A 12,685-nucleotide genomic window follows, 5' to 3' on the forward strand; every position below is an offset into this window, starting at 1 on the left:
CATTAACCTAAGTGTTCTCAAGTGGAAAATTCACAATTCCCAGCCTCTCCAGGGTACCAGGAGCCCCAGAGGGGGTTCCACCAGCACAGAGCTGGGGAAGGTGGCCCAGGAGCTCTGGGGCTGGCATGGGACATAGGTCTGTGCGTGCTGAGGCCTCACTGAGTCCAGAGTGGGCCCCGCAGCTAGGTCCTGCGCCAGGATCACGGTCTCAGACCCAGCCACATGGAGTTCCCCCAACCCGACACTGGGTGGCAAGTCCTAAAAGGCCCCCTTCCTGCCCAGGCCACCTCCAGAGAATACCACAGGAGGAAGGGGGCCAGGCAAGACAAGGCCTCTCCCAGAAGCCTCCGGGACCAAAGCCGAACCACAGCCCCAGAGGGTGGGCTCCAGAGAGAAAGAGCGACCCCAGACTCACTTGTCCCACTGGCGGTGACAGCCTCCCAGCCAGCCTCCCTGACTCCTCTCCTGTCCACCAGCCAAAGGGCATAGGAATCAGCTCCTTCCCACACTTCCCTCTACTTCCCATCGGTGGAGACAAAGCCAAGGCCAGCGCCATCCTGCCATCCACTCCCAGACCTTGTCTCCTGCCCCAGCCCCCTCTGGCTGCTGCCCAGCACAATGGCCTCCCCTCTGGGATCCCCACCAGACCAAGCGCTCTCCCGCCTCCAGACTTTGCACACACTGTTCCCTCTGCAAGAACACCACTCCCCCAACTGTTCACTGGCCTGGCACCTCTGCTGCTTCAGGTCTCAGCTTGAGGATTCCGTGCCTTCGAGAGTCCTTTGCCAACCAGCCTACCCCATGCCCAGGGGATCAGGCTCTCATGTGCCCCCCTGATCCCCCTCCTTAGTGATGTATAATCATAAGCTCCCTGCTTGTCCACTTGACTAACTCCACCACCTCCCACTATAGACGAGAAACCGAGGGCAGGGTCATATCTCTATGGCACATGGTAGGTGCTCAGTAAATACTGGTAGACAAACATTTGCTAAGATAGGAGAGCTGGGAGAGCACCCCAACCTTCTCATCCTGGCCAGATGACCTCCAGCTCTGCCCAGAGAAGCCAAAATCCCCTTACGTCTAGAGAGGGTCCGGCCCTGGAAAGAGGATACCTGGGTTCGGGTCCCAGCTCACTCATGGGACTTTGGGAAATCTCTTCCCACCTGGAAAATGAGGGTGTGGAGTCCAGGGGACCCCAGTGGTCCTTCTGGTTCTGACAAAGTACCAGACTCCAACCCCGGGCTGAAAGCCAATGGCTAGTCCCCAAACTCCCTATTATGGGTTGAGTTATGACCTCTCAAAATTCACAGGTTCAAGTCCTCATCCCCGGTACCTCAGAATGTGACCTTATTTGGAGGGAGGGTTGCTGTGGATTTAACTAGTTGAATCATCCTGGAGTCGGTGGGCCCCTAGTCCAATAGGACACGGGGAAACAGCCACATGAGGACCAGGGTCTGTGACCACAAGCCAAGGAAGCCCCAGGAGCTGGGAGGGGGGCCTGCAACATGGAACAGAGCCTTCCCTCATGGTCCCCGGCCAACACCTTGATCTTGGACTTCTGGCCTCCAGAACGTGAGACAATACATTTATGTTATTTAAACTCAGTTGGTGGGGCACCTGGGTGGCTCAGTCAGTTGAATGTCTGCCTTCTGCCTTCGGCTCAGGTCATGATCCCAGGATCCTGGGATCAAGCCCTGTGTCAGGCTTCCTGCTCGGCGGGGAGCCTGCTTCCCCCTTTGCCTGCTGCTGCTTTCCCTGCTAGTGCTCGCTCACTCGCTCTCTCCCTCTGACAAATAGATAAAATTAAAAAAAATAAGTAAATAAACTCAGTTGGTGACATTTTGTTATGGTGGGCGCAGCTGTCAGAGACACCACCTCACCCCACCCCCACCCCGGTGCCCAAACCAACAAGTCAGGAACCAAGGGGCAAAGGGCGCAGGGCAGCCCAAAGTGGGCACCTGGAGGCCAGAGTGGAAGGCGGGCTCACAGGATTCAGGGGGAGCCAGGGAACGGGGGTCCCTTTGGAACCCACATGGAAACCTCCGAAAACTGGAGCCCGTATTTACATTGACACACATGCAGTGTCTCGGTGAGAGGGATTTTTTTCCTCCCTCTTCCCCCTTTAATTAAAAACTATAAATGCCTTATCAAAAGCTAATTAAAAATACCAACACAGTGCCAAGTGGCAAAAAAATAGCTCAGTACAAATATCCGTTTATAACCCTGCAACAGGCAGAGATGACGCAGCAATTAGAGGCTGGAGGGAGGGAGGGAGGGAGAGGGGAGGGGGGTGGGGAGAGGAGGAGAAGGAGGGGAGGAGAGGGAGGGGAGGAGAGGGAGGGGGGAGGGAGGAGCAGGGATGGGGAGCGAGGAAGAGAAGGAGGGGAGAGAAGAGGAAGGGGAGGGAGAGGGGAGGGAAGGGGAGAGGGGAGGAGGGAGGGGAGGAGAGGCAGGGGAGGGAGAGGAGGGAGGGTGGTGCCTGTGTGTTGGGGAGCTTCAGACTCCTCAGACCTCTCTGGGCGCAATGGGGGCGGCTGCCCTCCCCCCAGCACATATCTTAGAACAGTAGGAGCTGAGCTAGGGGACAGGACAGGGACTTCGGCCCTCATCATGCTGTGCACAGGCCGTGTCCCCTCCCAAGGTCGGGGCTTTGGCTATTCTCACAGACTGTGGTGAGAACTCAGAGAACGTGCACACATTAAGCTCTGAATGTTCCTGGGACTCAGCAGCTGAACACGGAACACGAACACCGCCAGCCTTGCCTTCCAGACATCACCCTCGGACCCATCCCGTGGCCGGTGGCCCAGTAACATCACAGGTGCAAATGGTTAACGTCAGTAGGTGCAAATGGTTAACGTCAGTAAGCACTCGCTCTGCCCGGCCCAAGGCCGTGCCTTCGCTGAGCTGTTGAACCCACTAGAACCCGACAGCCATGGTCCTGACACCGTGCCCATTTTGCAGATGAGAAGACCCAGGCGCAAAGCAATTTGCTCACCACTGGACACGGCCACCTCCTGCCAATGGGGGCAGCGGGGGGGGGGGGGAGCTGCCGGCATGGCAGTGAGCACCCCGTTCGCTCAGGGACCCCAGTGGGGATCAGAGATCTCCAACTACCCCCAGATTCCCTGATTTGTTTCCGAGCTGCCTCCTCAGCCGCCTCCCACCACGGTGCTGGTACAGGACAGGACGTGGCTTGCAGTCAGTGCCCAGGGCCGCCCCCACCACCCCCAGCCTGCTCACCGCTGGTCCGAGGGTAGGCGGCGAGGGTCCCATCCTGCAGACCAGCAAACAGGTGGAAGGGGCTGTGGCACAGGCAGAGCACAGGCTGCAGACCGGGGCTCCTGCAGGTCGCCAGGCACTGGGTACCCGTGTCCACACTGCCGTAAACCAGGATGCTGCGGGGGGGGGGGGGGGGGGGGGGGCCTGAGTGACTCATGGAGACCCCGCCCCCACTGCCCTGCAGGCCCTCTTGGAAGAGGCCTCCCTCCCCTACCAAGAAGCTGCTGCTCTGCCTTCAGGAGGCTGGGCTTTCCCAGGGTCTTTTGAGGATGGCGCCCTCCCCCACCCCTGCCCCAGGGAGAAGCAGATGGGAGGCTGGAGAGGGGGCAGACAGAGGTGCTAAGACTGTCTTCAGGACCACACAGACCCAAGTGGGAACCCATACATGCCATCTTCCAGCTGACCCCAGGCTGCTACCCCTCAGTTTCCCCCGCAGAATGGGGTAATGATGCCGGTCTCACAGCCACAGAAAGAAATGAAGCAGCGACGTGCTCCTCTGCCCCAGGCCCCTCACCTGCCATCCTGGAGCCCGAGACAGATGGTCGGATGCACTGTGGTCGAGGTGTCAGGGGCCATGCGGCTCTCGTCTCCACTCTCCCCTTCTTCTGGCTCGGGAATGTACTCCATGCAGAGCACAGGAGCCGCCAGCGGGAAGGACTTGACCGTGCGGGGCGAGGGCCGGTTCAAGGAGAAGATCTCAACCTGGCCCCCTGCACCTTCCTGCCCGCCCCCGACCTGCAGTGGAGACGGAGACAGGCCATCAGGCACAGCCACCAGGGCGGGGACAGAGCTCAGAGCCTGCCTTCCCGGTGACCTGTCCCAAATTTCTACTCATACTGAGGTTAGGCATTGGGAGGAGCGTCCTCTCTCCTGCCCCCACACATCCCACTCCCCCTGAAGGTCACTCTTCCCCAGGTGCCATGGCAACAGGTTAGATTCAGGGCCCAAAAGAACTCAGGCAAGGAGCCAAGGTAGACCCGATACCCGTCAGCTATTTCTCCAACTTCAGAGTGAATTTCAACCAACAAATAGTGAACATACACCTGCCCCTTTACAATGTCCTCCTCTGCCTGGTTCACCATTCCACCTCTATGCTTAGCCAGTGGCAAGCACTTAATATACACTTGCTGAACAGATGAACAGACAGATAAATGGATGGATGGAAGGAAGGGAGAGAAGAGTGGGTAGATGCATGAACAGATGGACGGATGATGATATGAAAGTGAATGGATGGATGGATGGATGATTCTATGGGTAAGTGACTGGATGAATGGATGATTATACAGATGGATGGACAGATGGATGGATGGATGGACAGGCCATCGGATGATTACTATGAATAAGTGGATGGATGGGTAGATGATTATATGGATGGATGGATGGATGGATGGGTGGATGGACAGATGGATGATTATAATGGATAAGTGGATGGATTGACGGATGGATGATAATATGGATGGATGGACAGATGGATGGATGGACGGATGGATGGATGGACAGATGGACCAATGGATGATTATTATGGGTAAGTGGATGGATAGATGGGTAGTAGATGATTACATGGATGGATGGATGGATGGATGAATGGACGGACAGATGGATGACTCTCACAGATAAGTGGGTGGATGGATGGATGGATAGGCGGATGGACGGATGGATGGATGGACGGATGGATGATTATATGGATAAGTGACGGATAGATGGATCAATCAATCAATCATCTGACTGATCGATGGATGGATATACCACATGCTAGATACTGGGGAAACAGTGAGGAACAAATCTCCCTCGGAGAGAATATTAGGATAGACTCTAAAGGGTGAGCCAGAGTTTTCCTGCCTGAGGGCCTGGAGACAGGAATAAGCAGGAGCTGAAAGGTGGCCAGAGGGATGGGGAGGTGGACCCTCTGGGAGTCCCTGGGAAAGCACAGTGTGCACCACAAAGAGCATAGGGGGCCTATTTGAATGAAAAGAGGCTCTGCCAGGAATCCCAGGGGGAGAGAAGGCGGCTGGGATCGCTGTCAGAACTGGGCCATCCCAGCCCTGCTTCCTGACCCCCGGGGTGAAGCCCCTGCCACGCAGGTACTCTGCACAGCTTCGTTCATTTCCTTCATGGCACGTGACCGTTTGCAAGAGTCACGCTCCCTTCTTGTCCCCCGTCTTCTGCTGCCTCGGGTGAACCCACGTCTGCCAACTCTGAGCACAGAGCCTGGCACGGAGGTTCGCAGGAAGACCTTCTGGGTGAAGGTGCACGTGATGGGGCCAGCAGGCCGCATTTTCCAGCATCGCCTTCCCACTGCTGCCCTCCCTGCTTCTGTCCTGAGGCCACAACCCCTGGCTGGGCTCAGGAGCGACTTACCCAGAGGTAGCCCTGTGGAAGGGACGTGCTGACTGCTGAGAAGCCCAGCAGGGGACAGCTGACGGGACTGTGGACCAGGGCCCCAAGCTGCGGAGACACAGAAGGCACACGGGGGCTAAGCATCAAGGTGTCAGAGATGCCAACGTCTGGCAGCAGGACCTCTGTCCGGACCACCTGTGGGGGTTGTCAAACCTGCAGATTTAGGGGCCCCATGCAGGTCCCAAATGAGAATCCTTGGAGACCAGAAAGTGACAGGTTTCACAGGATCTCAGGCAACTCCTATGCACTCCCATTTGACCAGCGCTCTCCTAGAACCTTCTGGCAAGGAGGCAAGTGAATGGTACTCTGGGCCCGCTACTGATTTTTCGAACTAAGCAACATCTGGATAAGATTTGATGAAAACCATAACACCCACCCCGCTTTATTTTACAGAAGGGGAAATGAGGCGCCTGGTGGACACATGAATGCCCTAAGCCACGGGAAGATGGCGACAGGGCCTGGCCTGCGCCAGCCCCCCTTCTAGATCTCCCTGCATTCCTCCAGAAAAGCACAGTGGAGGAAGGAAGGGGTGCTGGACATCTGGTTCCACCCCCTCAACAACAGAACCACTCCGCAGACAAGCCCGCCAGCCCCGGAAGGCTGAGGGGCTGGCAAGGCCGCCCGCGGGGGCCAGGGTCTCCGTCTTTGACCGGCTGTCATCAAGAGCCACCAGCTGCTCGCTCCCCCTGCACCTGCTGCCCCAAACCACAGGCCAGATGGCTCTCTGGGGCCTATTCCCTGAGCTCAACCCACCAGTCGGTCTCTCTGGCCGGGACAGCAGTGCAGGGAGGTGGCCCGGCCCTTTCTCAAACCCTGCTGGAACCCCTGGCCAGTAGGAAGGCAAAGGAGACCCATAGGGGAGGGCTGGAGGCGCCCCGGGGAGGACCTCAGCCACCGCACCCCCCCATACCCCTCCCCTTCTCTGCTGGGCAGGTGCTGCCCTCTGCTGGTGCTGCCGGCCCCGGCAGGCCCCGGCAGGCCCCGGCCCAGGCAGAAGGTCCTAACCAAGTGTCCAGTGGTTGAAGGTGAGGAAGCCCAGAGAGGGCTTCCACTCCCCTCGTTTAGGAGTTAAATTCTGATGTTCGGGCATGGGGGAGGGGACACGACTAACTCAAGGTCACACAGCAAGTTGGTGGCAGAGTCGGGCCTGGAATTCCAAGTCCTGCTCCCTGCCCAGTGCCCTTCCCACTCTAGCTGAATTCTCCCCAGAGGCCCAGCTACCCTCCCGCAGGCCTCAGCGCTCCCGGCTCCCAGTCGTGTGCAGCTGGGGGCACAGGTGCGGGCGCCGAGCAGGAGGCGCCCCTCGCCCTGCCCCCCACCTCCCCACGCACCCTCAGGCCCCCGCTCCTCGGCGTCTCGCTTCATGGTGGGCCACACGCTGCGGAGGCTGCCCAGTCCCTCCTGCCAGGCCACTGCTCCCGTCCTCCCACAGACCGGAAGGGGAAACTGCAACCCTGAGTCTGACATTTCCATGGCAACCCCACGGGCCGGGATGTCAGCCTTGTCCACAGAGCCCTGGGCCAAACTGATGGCAAAAGCTCCAATGGCTCCTTGGCCCCAGGAGTCCCACCGGGGTCAGGAAGCCGACTCTCCCAAATCAAGGTGCCCCGGGCGGTGCAGAGGAGAGTGGCTCCGGCTGGAGGACGGAGACAGGCTGTGGGTGCAGCCAGCCTACCAGCCGGGGACCCCAGCAGCCAGTTCCTCATGGTCATGGAAAACCTGAAGTCTCACCGGGATGGTCGTGGGGACTGGAGAGGCAGACATACAGCACTTGGCATGGGGCCGGGCACTTCCTGTGGGACGTGCTGGCCCTCTACGTGCACCACCCCGTCTCGCCGGCAGCACCAGGCCAGGAGGGGCAGGCTGGGGCAGAACCAGCGCGCAGGGAACCCCACAGTTAGCAAGCAGCTCTGGCTAATGAGCCTGGAGCAGACCCTCAGCAAGTCTGGGCTGCAGCCCCAGGCCCCCAAGGTGCTCATCGTGGAGCATCTCAGCACCCTTTCCCCAAGCCCCTGTCCCCAGACAGGCTCCCAGCTGGACCACGGCTCAGGGGGGACAGGTTTGCACTGAGCCCTCCCCCTTCTATATGAGGGGCTTTGCAGACGTATGTCCCCAGGGATGAGGCAGAAGACGGCTCCCCAGGGGGGTGCGTTTCTTCCAGGGAGGGCCTGGAGGCAGTGGCTTGTCTGTGACCTCACCACCCAGGAGCGGCTTGTCAGGCCATGGCCTGAGTCCCGTATTCCCAAGAGGACTAAGGCCATCGGGAGTGATGGATGTCACCCTGGGGTCAGCCTTCTCCACAGGATGTCCTAGGGCCAGGTAAGCCACAGGCAGGATGGACCCCCAAAAATCCCCACCCCACAGACTCTACCTGAGTAAAGCCCCCAACCCATCCTGGCCCCGAGGCCCCTGGGAACCCCCACCCTGTGCTGGGAAGGAGCACAAGAGACTCCTCCCCATTAATCAATCAATGAGGTCTGAAGGCCAACAAAGGCCGGCTTCCCTGAGCCCTACGGGGATGAACAGCATCTGGCCTCCCCTGCCAGAAACGAGTCCAGAAGCCCCTCCTTCCCCAGGGAGTGCCCACAGACCCTACCTCTGAGGGTCTGCAGGCAGCAGGGAGGACCCGAGTTACTGGAGGTAAAGCGCCTTGAGCAGAGCCTAGCACAGACGCCTCTGGAAAGGGCTCGCTACCCCACTGCTGTTGCTGCCCCCCGGCCACTGGCCACCGAGCCGTGCTGGGAATCTGACTGCACCCCCTAAATCAGGCTGTGGCACAGGGAACATTCCACCACCCCGACACCTCCTCCAGGTACACACACTCAACAGCCGGGTCCGTCCTTCCTGCCCCTCCCCCCCCCCCCCCCCCCCCCCCGTCTGAACGCCACCCACGTGGCCAACCCCACCCTGGCACACTCCCCGAATGCGTCCTCATGTCCCCTGCCCCTGTCCCCTTCTCTAGGACTGGGAAGAGAGGGAGGAGAGTGAGGCCAAAACACCCCAGCATCCAAAGGAATATTATAACACAATTTTTGGCAATAAAAACTAAAGCAAAAAAATCCACGATGAACAATTAGTAAGATGTTAAATACACACAGAAACGGGCCCTGCATGGCCCTGCCCCACCCCCACCCCGTTACGGACCCCCCAAAACAGCAGCCAAACCAAGGCCACAATTTGCTGATTGGATTTTGGAAGTACTGCATTAAAATTCCGCTCATCGTGATGACTGGGATTAGGTGACTGTCCCACTCGCCTCACCCCCGCTTGGTCCTGCCTCGACCCGCGGCCAAGTCCTGCCAAGGCTCGGCGGGACCCCCCGCACCGAGGACTGTGTGGCTCCCTCGGTCGCCAGTCCTGTCCCCCCAGGGGCTACTGTTCACCTCGTTCACCCCACAGCCAGAAGAACTGGATGATCTTTCCAAAGTGTACATCGCAGGGTGCCGGTCCCCTGCATGGAGCCATCCTTGGTGTGTCATGGCCGTGAGAACAAAACCCTACCGCAACCAGCCCGGGAAGCTGGCATGGCCTGGTGCATCCACACGGGACCTGAGTTCCAGCCTCTCCTCCCAGCTCTCGGGGCTGCAGCTTCCCAGGCTGCCCCTGCTCTGTGCCCCTCAGTCTGTCTGGGATACTCATCCCTGGTCCTGCAGGGGATCGGGGCCTTCTCGCCACTCACGTCTGCCACCCCCCGCCAAGAGGCCCTCTCGGCCCCATGACCATGGAGCCCCACCCCTGTATCTATCCCAGCTGACGTAACACACATCGATCACCCTCCTGCATCCCCCCAGGTACTGCTGTCTCTCTCCAGACTGAAAGCGACAGGGGCTGGGTCCCCACCATACACCCCGTGTCCGGCACAGGGCCTGGTATGTAGTAGGTGCTCAAAATTATGTGCAGAACAGACAAGTGAATGAACTAATGGCTGAACGGACGCCTCAAGGGCATGCACTTGTCGCTGTTCGGAGCCCCAAGCTGCAGCCCAAACAGCTCGTCTTAGGGCTTATGTATCTAAGTCCCAAGCCTGTGCTTCCCCCTCCCCAGAGCTCACATGAGTTCCTCTCCTAGGGAAGAAGATGGACAGTAATGACTCCAGAGGGAGGGGTGAGCGCAGCCAGGACATTGGGGACAGGTGACTGCGGGGGGAACGTGCCGGTGGTGGGGCACGTGGGTGCTAGAATCGGGCGAAGCAGGGTGCCAATTCCTGGACCCCTCACTACCGGTTGTGTTTTTAGAAAATCATGTCACCTGTCTGAGCCTTGGTTTCTAACCTGGGAAGCAGATCTGGAAACATCTATTCATGGGGTTCTTATAAATATCAAAACAAGACAATGGTGGCAAAGCCCTGGGGACACGTGGTAGGTACTTGACAGACAGAGGGAGGGCGGCCACGGGGCCAGAGTCGGCTCCCACCTGGCAGCATCAGCCAGGGGCCAACCCTCGGTCTGGCGGAGCACCTCGGACGTGTTCCTGCCCCTCTTCTGAGCTGGAGTCATGCCATCCGTGGATGAGGTCATTGCTATCTCTCAGCTCAAAATCACAGGATTTTTCCATTCACTTGACCCACAGAGGGCACCTATCTGCAGAGTTTTGGTGGGGAAGCTGACTCCTATGGCATCAAAGCATCTTGGGCAACTCCATCCATAAGAGGTAGAGAAGCTGGGACCACACCGCGGCCCCCTCCTGCCAGGGGTACAGCCCAGAAGCCCCGGTTCTCCCACAAGCCGCCCGCATGGTGTCAGCAAGATCCATTCCACTCACCTGCAGACTGAGGCCCCGGGAAGAGAAGGCGGGGATGCAGCAGGCCAGGATGGGGCACCAGAACGGGCCTTTGCTCTTCTTGTCCTCATCCGGACACAGCCAGCCCGGCTGGTTCTCCTCCCCTACAGCAAGAGCAAGGAGGCAGGTGAAGCCGATCAGAGTCTGCGAACCAAGCGGGCAGTGAGCAGCCCTGCGAGCCCAGGGGACCGTCCCCAGCCCCACGCCTGCCCAGCCCAGATGAAACCCGGCCTTGCTCCATGGTTGGCCGTGCATCCCAGCAGCGAGTCGGGAAACCTAAGAGTTGAGGTTGAGTCCTGGCTCGCCCACCCTCTTGCTGAGCAGCCTTGTGCAAATCCCCCCAACTCTAAGCCTCGATTTCATCACCCATGAGACAGGGGCATAAAAATGACTTTGTCTTGAAGTCGTTGTGGGGATCCAGTGAAATACTAGATGAGAAAGGGCTTCAAAATGTTGTGATGCTGAGCACAGACCAGGCCCTGCTTCCTTGACCTAGAGGGGCTTCTCGAGGCCAAAACTAAGCCAGAAGACAAGGTGACACATCCATGCCGCTCTACGCTTGACTCTGATGACGATGGTCAAGAGTATGTCTCTCTCCTGCTTCCTTTAAGACCCACCCTGAGACCCAGGTGGTCCTCTGCCTCCACACTCCCAGTCTAGTTGGACACTGAGGCCCTTGGGGGCCTGTGAGAAGCACAAGTGCCCGGACCGTGGACTCGTATCTGGACACCACTGTGTTCGAGAGCATCGGCTAAACCACACTCTGCAATGTCTCCTTCGCGTGGGTCAGGGCTCCCTCACATGCCACCACCTCCAAGAAGTCCTCCCTGACCACCCTGGCTATGATGGCCCCCTCTCTCAGAAACCAGTCTAAAGATCACCTCTTATTCCCCACACAGCCTGCACCACAACCTAGAATCACTTTGTCTATTTCCTGTTCATGGTCTCTCTGCACACGTCTCTAGAACGTAAGCTCGGGCCAGCAGGACCTGGCCTCTCTGGTTTGCCACGGTCTCCCAGCGCCCGGCCCACTGCCTGCACACAGTGAGTGCTCAGTGGGGACAAGTTGAAATGGTGAATGAAGAGAGGGTGTGACTGAGCAGGTAACCACCATCCCACCATCCCTCCCGGAGAATTCTCCCTGCTCAAGAGCCCATCCTTCTCTGCCCTCCCTTTGGGGGCCGCCTGCCAGGAACGCCGTCTGCCCGGGCAGGGCATGGTGAAGACACCTACTGTGCGTCTGCACACAAGCACATAGAGGTGCCACAGACGTGTTCCCAGCTTCTCGTTCTCACAGTAACCAGCTCAGTGAGAAGCGTGATCTTTCCCTTTATGGACAATGAGGCCGACACTTGGGGATGAAGTAATTGACTAGGTCACGTGCGCGGCTGGTGGCAGAGTCCAGATGGGGACCTGGGTCTGTTGGACTCCTGTGTTGTCTCCCGGCAACCAGCACCCCCCCCCCCCGCACCGCCCCACTGAGGCGCATGACTGACCCTGGACAACCAGGAGGAAGCTCTGCCCTGGAGAGGGAGAAGCCGGAGGATGGGACAGGGCGCCCCGGGTGAGAGGGGCCACTCGACACAATGACATCAAGCTGAAGGGCACCTGGAGCTTCAGGGATGAGAGAAGCCGTCTGCCATGGAAGAGTCGTGACGGCAGACCTCCCACCCCCCACGTGTCTAACTCAGTGGCCAGGAGGAAGCAGGGACCCGGGCCCACCCTCGCCCAGCCGAGCAAGGGTCAGCTCTGCCTGAGGGGGCTCACCAGCCACAGGGCCTCCAGACTGGGGTCCTGCGCCAACCATCGCTCCCTACCGTCAGTCCTCCCCATGACAGCCAGAGCCAGCCCACAACTTCCACTGGACGTCGCCATCCCCACGTCCAGTGAGTCTTATGCACTTGGAATCAAATCTAGACTTTTCCAGAACAGTGAGGCTGATCCTGTCCTCCCGGCCTCATCCCTAGGTCCCAGGTTCCAATGCACTAGGCTTTCCTCAGGCACTTACAAGTCTGGGATGTTCCCTCCATCTAGAGGGCTGCCCTCTCTGTCCCAGGGCTGGCTCCTCTCCTCCCCGAGGCTTAGGTCACTTGTCTACCTTCTGGGAGTGACCTCAGCTGACCACCACCCACACCCACCCCTCCATCACTTTCTGTCTCAGCCCCTGTTGGCCCTCATGGCCCTGAATAGTTTCCCGCTCTTATTGGTTTGTCTATTTTTTCCTCTGTGT

The 12,685-nt window shown here is 58.9% G+C and overlaps 1 protein-coding gene across 9 annotated transcripts in view; it reads right to left on the reverse strand.

The window, feature by feature from the left end:
- Positions 1-12,685, reverse strand: part of ARHGEF10L (Rho guanine nucleotide exchange factor 10 like) — a 159,048-nt gene that overhangs the window by 33,822 nt on the left and 112,541 nt on the right. For all 9 annotated transcript variants that reach the window (XM_045998622.1, XM_045998620.1, XM_045998627.1 and 6 more), the window contains 4 exons: positions 10,438-10,559; positions 5,638-5,724; positions 3,794-4,014; positions 3,241-3,395 (listed from right to left, as the gene is read on the reverse strand). In XM_045998622.1, the coding sequence (XP_045854578.1) occupies positions 3,241-3,395; positions 3,794-4,014; positions 5,638-5,724; positions 10,438-10,559 (585 nt within the window). The remainder of the gene's footprint in view (positions 1-3,240; positions 3,396-3,793; positions 4,015-5,637; positions 5,725-10,437; positions 10,560-12,685) is intronic.

This window comes from Meles meles, chromosome 1 (assembly GCF_922984935.1).
Source record: "Meles meles chromosome 1, mMelMel3.1 paternal haplotype, whole genome shotgun sequence".
NCBI classification, from domain to species: domain Eukaryota; kingdom Metazoa; phylum Chordata; class Mammalia; order Carnivora; family Mustelidae; genus Meles; species Meles meles.